Genomic DNA, 16,614 nt, shown 5'->3' with positions numbered 1-16,614 from the left:
TGCCCCTCCCCACTTTAAGAGATCAAAATCCCTATAGGACAGTAGAGAAGGGGGCTCTTCTCCCCCCTCCCAGCAGCCCTGGGAGCTATTTGCTTTTCTTTAGTGAAGACTTTGCTTGCTTGCTGCCTGTGTGTTCATGGAGTTCATTCTTCGACTGTCCTGTTGTGAGCAAGAACCTGGATTCCGGTATCACCGTCACCCCATGTTATGTGTGCTCTTCCTGCTCAGGCCTGTGACACTCAGATGGAGAATCACCTTGGAGGGGAGGCACCTGGCACGTGACCAGCCATTAGGGTTTCTAACTCCTTCTACCCCATGTGTGACTGCCATCCACACGGCAGTGATTAGGGCATTGTTAAAAGGGAAACTAGCTGTAGAATATGCTACTCAACCAGAACTTTGACATGATAACTAAAGATAACTTCAATAAGAGTTGAAACAAAAAGTTTTCTGGAAAACTCTGGGCTTGATCCTGTTACGATCGCAGCTACTGGCAGGGATAGAGATGGTCCATACCACACCATACCTGAAGAAGCAAGTCTCCTTCAGCACACAGCTCTGCAGCCACCTGTAGAGAGGGATGCTCACTTCTTCCTGGGTTCATGGGTGGGTCAGCTGAGCTGCCTTCACTGCCATCCTTTAGGGCAGCTGAGAAAGAGAAAAGGTGCTATTATGAATACGTTCTGTCTCCCCGCCCCGACCCCAGGATAGAGAGGAGACCCCAGATGACCCTGGTCCTCAGCTCCAGAATGGTGAGGGTGGCTCTGTACACTGGTTCCAGCACGAGTAGACACATTTGGTTGAACACTGGCGCCATCCACTTGGGAAAGGACATCAATTTACTTGTCCACTGAAGAAAATGCACAACCTTAAAGTTAAGAGTTTGATTTTCTTCAGGGGACACTGAGGACTTCGAGTCTCTAAGAATAGCTCGAGGGGCTGCTCAGAAGAGGTCAGGGAGGATCCAGGATATATGGGGGGTTTTGCAACAATGACCATGTCGTTGGAACACCCAAAAATTACTGTTAGTTAAAGAATTTAATGCTCTTCTGTGTACGGGAAAATACACAGAAACCATTCCTTCGATGTGCACCTCAGGGGCTCTTATCAATTCTTTCCCATTCCGAGCCCCCTCAGGGTGCATGTTTGGCGGGGCTGTGGTGGCTGAGGGCCTGATGGCCTGATGGCTACAGTATCCTTTGTTGCTGACAGCAGGCAACACATTTCATTCACAAACTCTTTGTCCGAACTGTTACTGTAGCTTCTCTGCAGGCAAAGTTCAACTGGAATGCTGCCCACTCTGAGGAGGCCTTGCTGTTTCTCCTGAGGAAAGTTGGTTGTTGCTCCCTCTACGAGCACTGCGTAGTCATGGCCATCGGGGCTTGTCATTTCGGCCTTACCGTACAGATCAGGTTGAAGCACAAGATACACCTTGCTGTCCCAGATGCCTGCCCTTGTTCCATCACCTCCACCCATCGTGGTCTGAACCGCCACCAACTCTGAATGGACCAAGACACCAGCCTCCCCACTGGTCCCAACGTCTACCTTCTCCCAGGAGTTGAAGCCTCCAAACAGCAGCTCCCATCACATTTGTTTGTTTGTTTGTTTTTATGGCCACACCTGCACTATATGTGCTGCAGCAAATGGAAGTTTCTGGGCTAGGCACTGAGTTGGAGCTGCAGCTGCTGGCCTACACCACAGCCATAGCAATACCAGATCCAAGCCACTTCTGCAATCTACACCACAGCTTGCAGAACGCCAGATCTGAACGAGGCTGGGATAGAACCTGCATCCTCACAGAGACAATGTTGGGTGCTTAACCTGCTGAGCCACAGTGGAAACTCCTTATTTTTTATTTATTTATTTTTCACATCACATTTCTTATAGTTACAAAGCACATAATGTCACTTTCCTGCTCAAAACCCTCAAAAGGCCCCACAACATGGACCGAAATCTTAGGTCCTGACCACGATGTATTAGTTAAAATTCAGTTTGCTTTTGGGCAACAAAAATCACCAAGATAAAACTTTCTCCTGTGCAGTCTCAGGGCTGTGCGGTCAGGGTTGTGTGCAGCTATGTCCCCTGAGGTTTTCTGGGACTGGCTCCTTGTGAGGCAGGAGACAGATGGGCTCCAGGGTAGGCACTGTCGACTAAAAAAATCCACAACCTGAAAGTTGAGAGTTAAGTGTTATTTGGGGTGAAATTAGGACTTAAGCCCAGGAGACAACATCTCAGGTAGCCCTAAGAAACCACTCTGAGGTGGTGAGGGAGGAGCTAGGGTGCATAGGAGTCTTCGCAGCAAAGGACAGGAAGCAGGAACAAAAACAGGCCTGGGCGCCCTGAAATTATTCCTTGGATGTGCATCTGCACTATCAGGGCCAGCATCCTGCGTTTTCACCGCCTGCAGGACTCACCGGCTCTCACCCTGGCAGACGGCTGCCTCCACAGATGACCGTGATGTTCTTTATCCTTCCTGCAGACCAGGCTGAAACACCACCCAAGGAGGAAAAGGGGGAACGTCAGGACATGGTAAAGGGAGGGGCAGGTGCACGCAGCCAGGCACCCATTTTACAAAGGTTTGCGGCTGGTCTCCTGAAGGTCACCTCCAGTCGCAAGGAGCAGACATCACCATGAAGGATGTTAGCGCTTTTCTAGATACGAGGAGATGCAAGAATTGGGCACATTAAATCTTCTCCTAAAATCATCTGACTCTCTGAAGGGCTCTTCTTCCAGTTTTCCCAGAGCACAGAGGGCCTCACTCCCGGTCTCCACCCGGGCTCTGCTCAGCGGGGGCCGCGGGTCGGCAGCTGCCGGGGCTCATGGTTTACTCGGTGCAGAGGCTGATGCAGGTGCCAAAACTTCAGTTCACAGCGTTGTTTCTTTCAGTTCACACCAAGTTCTCAGAAGACAAGAACCAATTATTTGTCTTGTGCCTGTTGTTATTTCTGTCTTGAAGCACAGACGGGAGGCTGGCTGTAAATGCTGTCAATTGAAGCTTTTGCCATCAGCCTCTGCACCGAGTAAACCATGAGCCCCTGCAGCTGCCGACCCGGGGCCCCCGCTGAGCAGAGCCCGGGGTGGAGACTGGGAGTGAGGCCCTCTGTGCTCTGGGAAAACTGGAAGAAGAGCCCTTCAGAGAGTCAGATGATTTTAGGAGAAGATTTAATGTGCCCAATTCTTGCATCTCCTCGTATCTAGAAAAGCGCTAAAATCCTTCATGGTGATGTCTGCTCCTTGCGTCTGGAGGTGACCTTCAGGAGACCAGCCGCAAACCTTTGTAAAATGGGTGCCTGGCTGCGTGCACCTGCCCCTCCCTTTATCGTATATGCTGATACTATCCCTCGTCCCCTTTGGGACAGTTTCACAGTCATCTGTGAATGCAGCTGCCTCCAAGAGTGAGAGCCGGTGAGTCCTGCAGGCTGTGAAAACTCAGGATACTGGCCCCATAGCTGATGTGCACATCAAAGGAGTGATTTCAGGGTGCCCAGGCCTCTTTTGCTCCTGATCCTTGCCCTTCGTTGCAAAGAATCCTAGGTACCCTAGTTCTCCCCTCACCTCCTCAGGAGCTGTTTCTCAGAGCTACCCGAGATGCTGTCTCCTGGGCTTAAGTCCTAATTTCACCCCAAATAACACTTAACTCTCAACATTCAGGTTGTGCATTTTTTTAGGTTGACAGTGGTAACGACAGGATCAGAGAGGGGCAGATCCCTGCTTGGGCAAAAGACCACTCATGCACTTCCTGTCTTTGGGATCAGCGAGACCCCAACTACACATGTGCACAGAGACCCCTTTGGGTCAGAAAGGGAGAGGAGCCAGGCCATGATAAGTCAGGATAACCTTCCCACCATGCTTTGCTTTGGAATCCATCTTGGCCAAAAGATGTGCATGCACATCAGGGAGGCCCTGGGTCTGGTCAGGTGTGAGAAAACTAGGTAATTGGCCAGAGGAAAACAAAGACCCAGAAGAACTGTCCTGTAAAAATGGTTTAGATCACCTCTCTCGTGTGCTCCGCGTTCAGGGGGACGCCTGCAGCCATGCTACTCCTTTGGGTGTGTGTTAACTGTTTTGCTTCTGCCTTAGATAAACAGACTAATCTCTGTGTGCTATGGTACTGTGTCTCTAATAATAAACTTTGTACCTGTTTTTACAGTCTTTGCCTCTTTGAAACATTTTTGCTCTCAACAGGGCAAGAAGCAGGATGATTCTGCTTTCAGCCTCTAGCTGGTCTAGTGGCTGGCATTCCTGGTTTTCACCCAGGCTACCGAGGTTCAATTCCTAAGCAGAGAATTAAGATATTGCTTCAAGCCATCACTCACTGCTGTCTCTCTGAAATCACTTGGAGCTCACGCTCTGCCATCCTGGACACTGGTCTTCTCACTGTTTCCAAAACAGGCCATGCTCGTACCATGCCAGGAACCCTGTAGGCACTGCTCTCCACCTAGAAGAGTCTTCCCATGGTTTCTGTGGTGGCCTCTCCTTCACTTCCGGGCCTGCTCAGCCATCCTTGAGCGGCCTCACCCACCATGGCATCTATTCAGCAGCACTCTCCTCTTACTCCGTGTTATGGTCCATCTGAACTCTTATCTGACATCTGTGCCTCTGTCTCTGGATTCACAGCCATGTCCTCCACTCTCATGTTACATCCAAGCCAACAGAGCATGTGAAGCAATGCCATGTGCCAGATGGCCAGCTGTGTGAATGTGGGCAGGCAGATGCCATGTGCTGGGCCTTCTCCTGGTGCTGATGGGAGCTGAAGGTCACTGTCACACTTGTACACAACAGGGTGTGGGTTTGGGGGTCACAGATAAGGGAAGGTAGATCCCCCTGGAACAGGCTTCAGGGCTCGGGGGTCCCTGAGCAAGTGCTCACTTTTTCTCTGTCCTGGTTCTTTGTTCCACGAATCAAGGGGCGTGTTACCAACCCATCCATTCCAAACCCCATTTCCCTGTGTCTATAAAAATGAAGAGAACATGGCTCCAGGTGCAGCCTCCCATTCTGCAAAAGCTGCCCTGAGTTCCGCAGGGAGCAGAGAAATGAGCCAAGAAGGCTGCCTTTTCCTACTTCTTGGTGTTCTCTTCAGGCTTGAGTCTGTATCTGTCCCAAAGACATTATTACTAATGTAGCTGAGGAAGTAATTTCATAATTTACTTGGCAATGAATGAGTCTCCAGGGCAAACTCTGGAAACTCCTCCCCATAGACTTCTCAGGGGTAGGGAGGACCATGATTCCTTCTCTCTGAGATGAAGATTAGAAACAAGAAAGATATAAAAACCCTGTTTGCCCAGAAGGTGCATAATCCGGGCAACGGGTCTAATGTTGGAAACAGGTACACATGGCCCTCCTTTGGTTTATACAGAAAATAGCATCATAACTGAACTCCTTTTTTTTTTTTTTTTTTTTTTGTCTTTTTGCTATTTCTTTGAGCCGCTCCCGTGGCATATGGAGGTTTCCAGGCTAGGCGTCGAATCGGAGCTGTAGCCACCGGCCTATGCCAGAGCCACAGCAACACTGGATCCGAGCCGCGTCTGCAACCTACACCACAGCTCACGGCAATGCCGGATCGTTAACCCACTGAGCAAGGGCAGGAACCGAACCCTCAACCTCATGGTTCCTAGTCGGATTTGTTAACCACTGCGCCACGATGGGAACTCCCCGAAACATTCGTCCTTTTTTTTTTTTTTTTTTTTTTGTCTTTTTGCCATTTCTTCGGCCGCTCCCACGGCATATGGAGGTTCCCAGGCTAGGGGTCTAATGTGAGCTGTAGCTGCCAGCCTACACCAGAGCCACAGCAATGCGGGATCCGAGCTGCGTCTGCGACCCACACCACAGCTCACGGCAACGCCGGATCCTTAACCCACTGAGCAAGGGCAGGGATCGAACCCGCAACCTCATGGTTCCTAGTCGGATTCGTTAACCACTGCGCCACGACGGGAACTCCATAACTGAACTTCTAAAGCCTTCAGGAAAGTTGGTGGCAAAGATACACTAGCAAGCTTGTTAGAAATCTTTGAAAGAGGGGCTTTGCTTTTATCACATGGCTTTGCCAACCATCAGGGCAACATCCTCCCTGTCAAAGGAAGGACCAAGGGGACTGGATGAGCATGCTCCCTTGCCTTCCTGTGACTGACTGGCTATTCCCCAAAGTCTGCAGATGATTTTTATAATCAAGGGATTTAAGTCTCAAAATACACATTAATCCAGGCATCACTGTACTAAGTTATATATACTTGAAATCAGAGGACAGTCACTTGTACAAAGAGGTCTGTACTTTACTACTTAGTAACTTAGTAACAAACAAACGCCCTTCTCTGTCACCACAGAGCCCCTCGGAAACTAGGGGCATTCCTGATTCTGAGCCCTGAGCCAGGACCACTAGTGTGGCTCTGGGTCAGGCGCTGCCGGAGCCGCCGCTGGTTGTCTGCAGGATGCAGGTGGAGCTGGGGAAGGGATTCACCCCTCGAGCAGCCTCGCACTGAGACGTCTTGAGAAAAGGGATACTCTTCCAGGTGAGACATCTGGGCCAGGCCCCCAGGGACCCAGTGTGCCTGCCCTGCTCCAATTCTGCACCACAATTCTGCACCACCCCAGGAACGCTGCTGCCCTGCACCTTCTGCCAAGCTAGGGGCTCATGTGCTCATCTGCCAGGCAGGCAGCCCCAGCCTGGCCCCCAAGTTCAGCCCGAGGTCTCTCCGGGGGAAGGAGACGTGGCCGTCGTCAGGTGCTTTTCACCTCTCCAGCGGAACCTTCTCACCTACTTTCTTTACAGGGCGGGGAGCCCTATGCAGTCTCCTGGAGCTCCAGTTCATGGCTTTATTTTATTTTATTTTATTTTATTTTTGCTATTTCTTTGGGCCGCTTCTGCGGTATATGGAGGTTCCCAAGCTAGGGGTCTAATTGGAGCTGTAGCCGCTGGCCTACACCAGAACCACAGCAACGCGGGATCCGAGCCGCGTCTGCAACCTACACCACAGCTCATGGCAACGCCGGATCGTTAACCCACTGAGCAAGGGCAGGGATCGAACCCGCAACCTCATGGTTCCTAGTTGGATTCGTTAACCACTGCGCCATGACAGGAACTCCCAGTTCATGGCTTTAAACTACTTCATCCCTGTGGCAGAAGAAGCTCTGTGCCTCCTTCGGAGAATTCTTGACTTCTCTGAGCCTCACTTTCCTCATCTGACGGGGGGATGAGGACAGTGCCACCCGGTCAGAGGAAATACCTGAGCAAAAGGCCTGGCTCGTGGGGATGGTCAGAATGTTGACTTCTCACTGAGAATAAATGACATAATATGAAAATAATGTAATGCTGAGTCACAGAAAGAGGGAGAGGCAGGACAGCTGGACTTGGCAAGCATGTATCAGGGAGTGAGGGTTACCATTTAGCTATGATGCTGTGGGCACATGGCATGGAAATGTCCCCTAGAAGCAGGTGGACCTTTCTACCCCATTTGCTGACCCTCTGGTGCCTGGGCAGGGACATGGCATGGGGGTGGTGGTGGATGAGAGGGATCATGATTGATACAACACGGTGGGAATGAACAAAATGTGCTGGGGAGTTCCCACTGTGGCTCAGCGGAAATGAACACGACTAGTATCCATGAGGTCGTGGGTTCGATCCCTGGCCTTGCTTAGTGGGTTAAAGGATCTGGAGTTGCCACGAGCTGTGGTGTAGGCTGCATATGAGGCTCAGATCCTGGGTTGCTGTGGCTGTGACTTGGGCCGGCAGCTGTAGCTCCAATTTGACCCCTAGCCTGGGAACTTCCATATGTCGTGGGTGCAGCCCTAAAAGGCAAAACAAAAACAAAAACAAAAAAACATGCTGGAGAAAATCCCAAATTACAGAGATCTTGATTCAAAGCCCATTAGGTCAACTTCTGACATTTAGATCAACTAGACTCGTTTTGGCTCAGTGATTTCATTACAGTAGGTCAGAAGAATCAGATGTGCAGGTGGGCGGGCACTCCTTAGGCTGGGAGGCAGCACAGCAGGAACATGGGGGCCCTGTTCACACATACCCTGCTCCCAGGAGGTTCTGCATACACACAAACCCTGCTCCCTGGAGGCTCTGCACACACACACCCTGCTCCCTGGAGGCTCTGCACAGATACATCCTCCCAGGAGTCACCCCCCACACACACCCTGCTCCCTGGAGGCTCTGCACACACACGCATCCTGCTCCCTGGAGGCTCCACACACACACATACCCTGTTCCCTGGAGGCTCTGCACACACACATACTCTGTTCCCTGGAGGCATTGCACACACACACCCTGCTCCCTGGAGGCTCTGCACACACACACCCTGCTCCCTGGAGGCTCTGCACACACACACTCTGCTCACTGGAGGCTCTGCAAGCACTACCACCTCCCAGGAGCCTGGTACAGGGTCATGGAAGGGGAGGGGGCAGTGAGTGCAAAGATGTCCCCCACCAAGTCTGAGCAGATGGCGCCTCTGCAGACCCTGGTCTCTGTAGAGCCTCTTCTGGCAGCTCTGCAGCCCCCTGGGACTGTGCCCTACTGGGGGAACAGTGCCCTTCTAATGGAGAGCCCAGAGTCCAGGCCTACACTCGCTTCTATTGTTGTTGTGCTGCCCAAGTGGTCAGTGAGAGGCCTAGGGTGGACCCTCACTGCTCAAGGTGTGGTCTGGGGCTGGAAGTGCTCCGGGAGCCTGTTAGAGATGCAGGCTCTGCAGCCCCACTGGGCACAGTGACTCAGGACCTGCACTTGACCATGTTCCACAGGCAAGTGCGTCTCCAGGCCTGGGGCACAATAGTGTGTTCTTGGCCTGTTCCCTGCACTACTGCCAGCCTTTCTGTCTCCCAGGGTTCCCACCTGGTGAACAGTCTCTGCGAGAGGGTGGCATCCTGGAACTGCCCTCCTCCCTGTCCCCAGTGCACGTCCCTGGAAGTGTGCACTGGGGACAGTGCTGCCTGGGGGTGAAGCCGCCGAGGGTGGTGGGGCAGAGAGGCTGAGAGAGAGCCTGTCCTGGGAGACCCTGGGTGAGGCAATAGCCAGAGCAGCTGGAGTCAGGGTTTCTGCTACTGGCAGCCCAGAGGGTCCTGACTGAAATGTACCCACTGATCAAAGCATAAAAATGAACTGGAAGGAACACCCAGGCTGTGGGAGTCAGAGCAGGTGGTCTAAGGGCCGGGCAGAAGAGGCTTGTGAAAGAGGAGCCTCAGGTTCCAGGGCAGCCTCACTCCTGGCTGGAAGTGGGAGCGGGGGTGGGGGGTGGGGGTGGGGTGGAGGTCAGCTCAAAACAGTGGGAGAGGCGGAGATACGCTGATGACTTGCTGAGATGGATCCTGAGTTCGGGAGCTGGGGGAGCTTGGTGAGGGCTCAGCACAGGGTGGAGAGTCCGAGAGCCTCAGGGAGACAGAGCTGGGGGTGAGGGATGCGAGGGTCCAGGCCACCCATGAGGCAGAGTGGTCAGCAGAGGCCAGCTGTTGGTGGGGGGCGGGGTGGAGGAGCCTGCAGATGGAGGTGTGGGTCCTGCCAGAAGGGATCCAGGTTCTCAGGGCTCCTTAGCAGTGATGCAGGGGGAGGAGAGCAGGGACTCCAGCTGCGCCTTGGTCCCCAGAGAGACCCCAACTGGACTCCTCTCTCCAGCCATTCTCATGATGCAGTTGGGGCCAGTTTCTAAAATGCCATGTACAGGTACCAAATTATATTTAATTATAAGGTTATGTAACCTAATTTTTAATAGTGGCTGTGTTTAGCCATCCATCACAAAATTCCTGGAAGTCTAACAGTCAGCTCTCATGGTACAGGCTGGCCCGTGTCTCTGAGCTGAAGACACAGGCTGCAGCAGGGGTTTCGGCATGGGGAGAGGCCGTGCCTGCCTGGCACTGGAGCTCTGCCATGGTGCCACCCAGCACTCCTGGGTGCCTCCTTTTGCTACTGTTACAGAGATACTGCATTTAAAGAAATGTGGTCATAAACACACATGTATCTGCACCCCCACACCCAACACAGCTGTTCTTGTCAAAGTTAACAGCCTCAGAGTGGCTCCGTCTTTCATTGCAGTTCTCCTGCAGGCCGGCCACAAAACCAGCCTCGGGAGGAAGGAGGCACAGAAGTTCCAGCTGCAGGCCTCCAGGGGAAACCTCACCTCCTCCCTCCCTTGAATGTCTCAGAGGGTCAAAATAAAATTGAAACACGAATGCACCTCAATTCTTCCAGTGTTGTTAAGGGTTCCCCATGTCTCAGGAACTGAACAAGAGTTTCCAAGATGAACCAGCCACACCCTGGCTCTTGAGGAAATTGTTCCCTAGACCAGCGTCTACACTTTCGTCATCTATAGGTGAAACACAGACCAAAGATTCATCGCAATTTAAAATAATGCAAACCAAATGTGATTTCAATTTAATGATAACCCTATAAAAATGAAACAGAAAGTTTCACCATGGTGACAATTATCCAGTTAAGCATTTTTCTTACTCTTTACTTAGAAGATTCAGGGCAGGAGTTCCCATCGTGGCTCAGTGGTTAGCGAATCCGACTAGGAACCATGAGGTTTGCGGGTTCGATCCCTGGCCTTGCTCAGTGGGTTAAGGATCTGGAGTTGCCGTGAGCTGTGGTGTGGGTCACAGACACGGCTCCAATCCTGTGTTGCTGTGGCTGTGGTGTAGGCCGGTGGCTACAGCTCCAATTCGACCCCTAGCCTAGGAACCTCCATATGCTGCGGGAGCGGCCCAAGAAATGGCAAAAAGACAAAAAAAAAAAAAAAAAAAGATTCAGGGCATAAGGAATGTCGGCAGATTTCTGGTGGCCTTACCAGAGAGTTTTAGACACTCAGCCGGATAGTATTTGCAGACTGTTTTCAGCTCTTGACCGGAAGTTAGCGGCCAGCTAAAAGCTGGGAGCTGGAGTCAAGGGGATGGTGTGCCGGGAATTTCTTCCTCTCCTCTCCTCTCACGAAATTTCAGTGAGGTTTGCACAAGAGGCCCAAGAGCAGTGTTCGGCTTCTCTCTTGACTGAAGAAAAGCAGTAAACCCTCGAGAGTCAGAAAAAAGCAGAACCCTTCGTGGCCCCGCTGTTGTATCCCAGTTTAGTCTTTGTGAGAAACCTGGCCACCTCAGCCTCAAGCCTGTCGCGGCTCAGCCTTCAGAGGCCTTCTGGGGTAGTCTGGGCAAGACGCTCTGAGGGAGCAGCGTCACAGCAAAGGACTTCGTGGCACGTGACCTCTGAAGCGACGTTTCCTCCTTCTTCCTGGTCTCAGAAGCCCGTGTGGGCAGTTTCCCCACAGCAGCCTTTGGGCTTCAGCGTCGAGGAGCCGTGAGCACAGCCGGCGGGGCCTCGGACTTCCTGGGGCGACCTCGCTTAAATCGGGAGCCCCCGTCTCTGAGGTTGACTCCCGGGCTGTCTTGCACAAGGAACGTGGATATGCAGTCAGAGGCTGGAAGCGCCTAACGATCACGATTCTCTCCGGGTAACTGGGCGACCGGTCCCTTTGCATTGTTTTGCTGTTTCTTTGTCTCTTCTGTGCATTCCGAGATTTCGACACTAAACAAGCGATGCTCTGTCGGTAAACGAGCTCCGTGCTAAGGGAAAGAGAGAGCGGCTCCGTGTGCACACGGTTCCTTCCATCCTTTCCCGCAGAGCCCCGGCTGGGCTGGGCGGCTTGCCGCTCCCTCAGGTAGACACGTGGCTGAAGGCCGCTGAGGCCGCAGGGCAACAGTTTCCTGTGAAAGGAGACCCAGCCCTCTGGCCACCTGGGGACGCACAGATGACGGAGCCAAGTGCTGAAGCTGGTGGAGCAGTGACAGGGAGAAGACCTGGGGACCGCACCTCCCAGTGGGAGATAGTGTCCTCTCCTACTCCCTGAGTCCTTTCCTAAGATGAGATGCGTTTCCGTCGAGTACTTGCAGCGGGGAGCGCCCCCAAGGTCTGGGCTCCCTTCCTTGGTGGGTCAAGCCCGGCTGCTCGTCCAGAGGGGGCTTTTCTGCTGTGGAGTCCCCACCCCAGTCCTTTTCCCCAGAGAGGATGGTGCCCCAATATTGTGACAAAACTTCACATTCATGAACAGGAAAATAATATCCTTAAAAGCTATTATTATTTTTGCTGATAATTGGAAACATTGTACATTACTTAATCATTACTTTTAATTTTTTTTTTTCTTTTCTTTTTTACTGCTGCACCTATGGCATATGGAAGTTTCCAGGCCAGGGGTCGAATCAGAGCTGCAGCTGAGGCCTACCCCTCAGCCATGGCAATACCAGATTGGAGCCACATCTGCAGCCTACATGCAGCTTGTGGCACCACTGGTTCCTTAACCCACTGAGTAAAGCCAGGGATTGTACCAACATCTGCACAGAGACTATGTAGGGTCCTTGACCCACTGAGCCATAAAGGAACTCTTGCAATCATCACACATGCACGTTTCTAATCCCTATGGCCCATTTCTCCTACCTGCCTCCACCTCTGGCAATCATCAACCTGTCCTCTGTGTCTATAAACTTGGAGTTTTTGTTGTTGCTGTTTTAGGTTCTACGTATAAGAAATCGCACATTGCTGGTTTTCCCCCGTCTGACTTGCCTCACTTGGGATGACGCCCTCAAAGTCCATCCACGGGCCACACACGGTGTGATTCCGCTCTCTCGAAGGGCTGCACACTATCCCACTGTTCCATAAAGCCTGCAGTTTCTTTGCCTCTCACGCCGTCAGGGAGCACTGAGGCTGTTTCCACGTCCTGTCTGTTAAGTAGTACCGCGATGAACATGGGGTGTGGTTATTCTTTCCTGCTGTGTTTTCCTTTATTTGGATAAACTCCTAGAAGTGGAAGCGCTGGGTCATAGGTAACTCTATTTTTAATTTTTTGAGGAGCTTCTATACTGTCTTCCACAGGGGCTGCAATTGACATTCTCACTAACAGTGTGTCAGAGTTCCCCTTTCTCCACATCCTTGCCAACAGTTACTACTTCTTATCGTTTTGGTGACAGCCACTCTGAGAGGTGTAAAGTGATAAGCCACTGTGGTTCTGATTTGCCTTTCCCTGGTGACTACTGATGCTGAGCAATCAGTATCTTTTCAGGTACTTGTTGGCCATTTTATGTCCTCTTTGGAAAACATTCTGTTCGATCTTCTACCCAATTTTATTTATTTATTTTTTTTTTGGCTTTTTTTTGTTGTTGTTGTTGCTATTTCTTGGGCCGCTCCCGCGGCATATGGAGGTTCCCAGGCTAGGGGTCCAATCGAGCTGTAGCCACCAGCCTACGCCAGAGCCACAGCAACACAGGATCCGAGCCGCGTCTGCAACCTACACCACAGCTCACGGCAACGCTGGATCGTTAACCCACTGAGCAAGGGCAGGACCGAACCCGCAACCTCATGGTTCCTAGTCGGATTCGTTAACCACTGCGCCACGACGGGAACCCCCTTCTACCCAATTTTAAACCAGGCTGTTTCTGCTATTGAATTGGATGGTTTCTTTACGTATTTTGGCTACGAAGCCCCTTATCATTTGCTTTGCAAATATTTTCTCCCATTCAGGGCTTGCCTTTTCATTTTGTTGATGGTTTCCTTTGTTGTGCAGAAGCTTTTTACTTTGATGTAATGTAATCCCACTTATTTTTGCTCCAGTTGCTTTTGCTTTTGGTGTCAAATTCAAAAAACCATCAGCAAGACCTACCTCAAGGAGCTTGCCACCTATGTTCTCTTCTAGAATTTTATGGTTTCAGGTCTTACTTTCAAGCCTCTAATCCCCTTTGAGTTAATTTTTGGGTATGGTGTGGTCTAACTTCATCCCTTTTCGTGGGGCCATCCAGTTTCCTAACCCTTTTATTGGAGAGGCTCTCCTCTCCCCATTGTACATTCCTGGTTCCTTTGTTGTAAGTATATGTGTGGGTTTATTTCTGGTCTCTGTTCTGTTCCATTGGTTCACTTTTTTTTTTTTTTTTTGGGTGATTATTTATTTAATAAGTGCATGATAAATGGTGGCTCAAATGTCTTTTTTCTTTTTTTTTTGGTCTTTTTGCCTTTTCTAGGGCTGCTTCCCGCCGCATATGGAGGTTCCCAGGCTAGGGGTCTAATCAGAGCTGTAGCCACTGGCGCCCTCAGCAATGCAGCCACAGCAATGCAGGATCTGAGCCATGTCTTCGACCTACACCACAGCTCACGGCAACGCCGGATTGTCAACCCGCTGAGCGAGGCCAGGGACCGAACTCGCAACCTCATGGTTCCTAGTCGGATTCGTTAACCACTGTGCCACGACGGGGAACTCCTCCGTTGGTTCACTTTTAAACGAAGATCAGAGAAACTACATTTCCCAGCCTCCCTTGGAGCTAGGTTGTTGCAAGACATGTTTCTGCAATATTTTCTTAGCCTCTTTGCTGAAAACTCCATCTTGTCCTTCTTTACTTTATCCCATCTTCCTGCTTGAAAAACTGTCACAGTGCTGGTAAATGACTTAAGCTTAAGAACAAAGAGTGTTATGTGCCTAGAGGTCAGAGTAAAGGCTTAACCTTTACCAGCTAAGTGGCTTTTAAAATAGTAAAAGAACTTATAAAATAGTAAACAAACCCCATATCCTCCACCCATAGCCCCTCCTCACTTGATCTCATCTAAAGAGCACAATAAAAGCAGTGTGGTTTCTTAAGGTGGTGCTCTTGGTCCCTGAGACCTTGAGTCCCCCAGTTCCCCCACCTTTTCTGTCTCTGTGTCTTGTTTTATGTTAACTTTTTTCCTCAAGTTCCACAGCGCCCGTTCTTCAGCCCCATCCTGCTGAGCTGGTCTCAGCAAGTGGCGCCCAACGTGGGGCAGACAGGCGGGCACGAGGAATGAAGGACTGCGACGACAGCGGAATTTTTGTTCACTGGAAGTGTTGTGGAGCCCTGAGAAGAAGGGAGGAATTTTGCGTGGCCACGCTGGAGATATCCTGCGGATACGTTCCCTCTCTCAGGTATTTACAGGGTAACACGGGAAATAAGGTAATTGCAGGAAACTCTAGTCCTTACATTTGTTTGTTAGGACAACTCCTTAAAAAAGGGGGAGCAAAAACAAGTGAAAGACAGCTTTTGGAGCTTTTTCAGACTATTGAGAAACATTGTGATTGGTTTCTTACATTGGAAACGTTAGATGTAAGGATATGGGAAACGGTAGGAAGGGAACTTAGGATGTTACATGATGAGGGCGTCCAATTCCTGTGTCCCTTTGGAGTACTTGGAGCTTAAGTAAATCAGTTTTAGAACCAACACAGACCACAGAGGACTTAGAGACAAAAGAAGAAGGGGAGTTTACACCTTTGTTGAGGAACATAAATAGAGTCCCTGAACAAAATTATCATAGAGAATATTTGGCTCCTGAGCCTTCGGCTGCAAATTTTGATTCTGATATTCCTCCATTGCCTCCTATTAGGAGTGAGGTGATGAGGACTCGTCAAGCCTCTACTTCCAGGTTTGTAAAGAAATTGAGCATCATCCCTGAACACCATCTATCATCCCTTCAACAGGGGCTATGACAGGCTCGAAGGGAAGGCGATTTGGACGCCACACATTTAGCCTTTCCAGTAACTGTCAGGGAGACAGTGGCTCCAGGCATTGATCCTGCCAACCCTGATGGAGTTTATGAGTTCATTCATGAGCCCTTACCTTTTAAAATTCTTAAAGAATTAAAACAGGCCGTTCAAAACTATGGTGTTAATTCTCCCTTTACAAGAGGAATCATGCAGGGAGTAGCTGAAGGAAACTGTATGATTCCTGCTGAGCTGGTCTCAGTACCAGGTGACCATGGGACAGTGAGATATATGCCAAAGTCACCCAGGGATGCTGGAGGTAGGCACCAACTCATTCTCGTTTCCTTCCTCCTGCCCAGAACTGGAGCCTGATGGTAGGAGCCATGAAGCCACCTGGTGACCAAGAGGCATGGCTTGTAGACCTGGCCCTGGCACAGCGAGCTCAGAGTCAGTGCCAGCAACACCCCCTGTAGAATAGCTCACATCTTGTCTGGGGACCCTGGTGGAATAGCTGGGCCTGTCCTACTGAGACAGCAGGTAAAATTCAAAGAGACAGGCTGTTCATCTCACATCCTGGAGCTTGACAACACCACTATTCTTGTCGAGGTTTAGAAACGTTTCCTGAAGAATAATGTGAATTTCTACTTGAATCTTTAATCCTGATGTCGGTCAGTCATTTTTTAAAAGCATGTTCCTGTCAGGAACACGGTGAATTCTGCAGGAGGATGGAAACGGTCCTCCGAGCACTGGAACCAGGCAGTTTCCCAGGGCTGCCAGCACATTTCTCAGCTCTGTGCTCCCACCTGCCCTCCCCATGGAGCGCGGGAGGTGTCTGCCGGCCCTGGTTTTCCCTGAGCCGAGCTGTGCTGTGACTTTATGTGATCAAGTTGCCTCAACTGCTCTCTATGCCAGATGGGAGTTCATTTAGCTGGTTGGAGCCAGGGGTCTTGACCCTGCAGGGACATGCCATGACGGGGCACCTTGCTGCCCTCTCCCTTGGGTGAGAGGTGGGACTGAGCGGTTCCCACCTGACTGTATGCAGGGGATCCTCTCCTCTCAGGTCTGCCCCGGGTGTGGTGGGCTCCCATGAGCAGACACAGCTGCCCTGGCCATGGTCCAATGCATGGAGCCTGTCTGATCTCCTGAGGGGCCCGGAGGACTGGGG

The 16,614-nt window shown here is 51.0% G+C and overlaps 1 protein-coding gene across 1 annotated transcript in view; it reads right to left on the bottom strand.

Annotated features, from left to right (window-relative positions):
- Nucleotides 1-8: 8 nt before the first annotated feature.
- The window catches only part of LOC110259168, a gene marked incomplete at its 5' end in the record, with an annotated part of 39,717 nt that continues 23,111 nt past the window's right edge, over nucleotides 9-16,614 (bottom strand). The window contains one exon of the mRNA XM_021082498.1: nucleotides 9-648. Within this exon, the coding sequence (XP_020938157.1) occupies nucleotides 488-648 (161 nt within the window). The remainder of the gene's footprint in view (nucleotides 649-16,614) is intronic.

This window comes from Sus scrofa, unplaced genomic scaffold (assembly GCF_000003025.6).
Source record: "Sus scrofa isolate TJ Tabasco breed Duroc unplaced genomic scaffold, Sscrofa11.1 Contig944, whole genome shotgun sequence".
Taxonomy (NCBI): domain Eukaryota; kingdom Metazoa; phylum Chordata; class Mammalia; order Artiodactyla; family Suidae; genus Sus; species Sus scrofa.
This window is presented reverse-complemented; position numbering and strand designations above follow the sequence as displayed.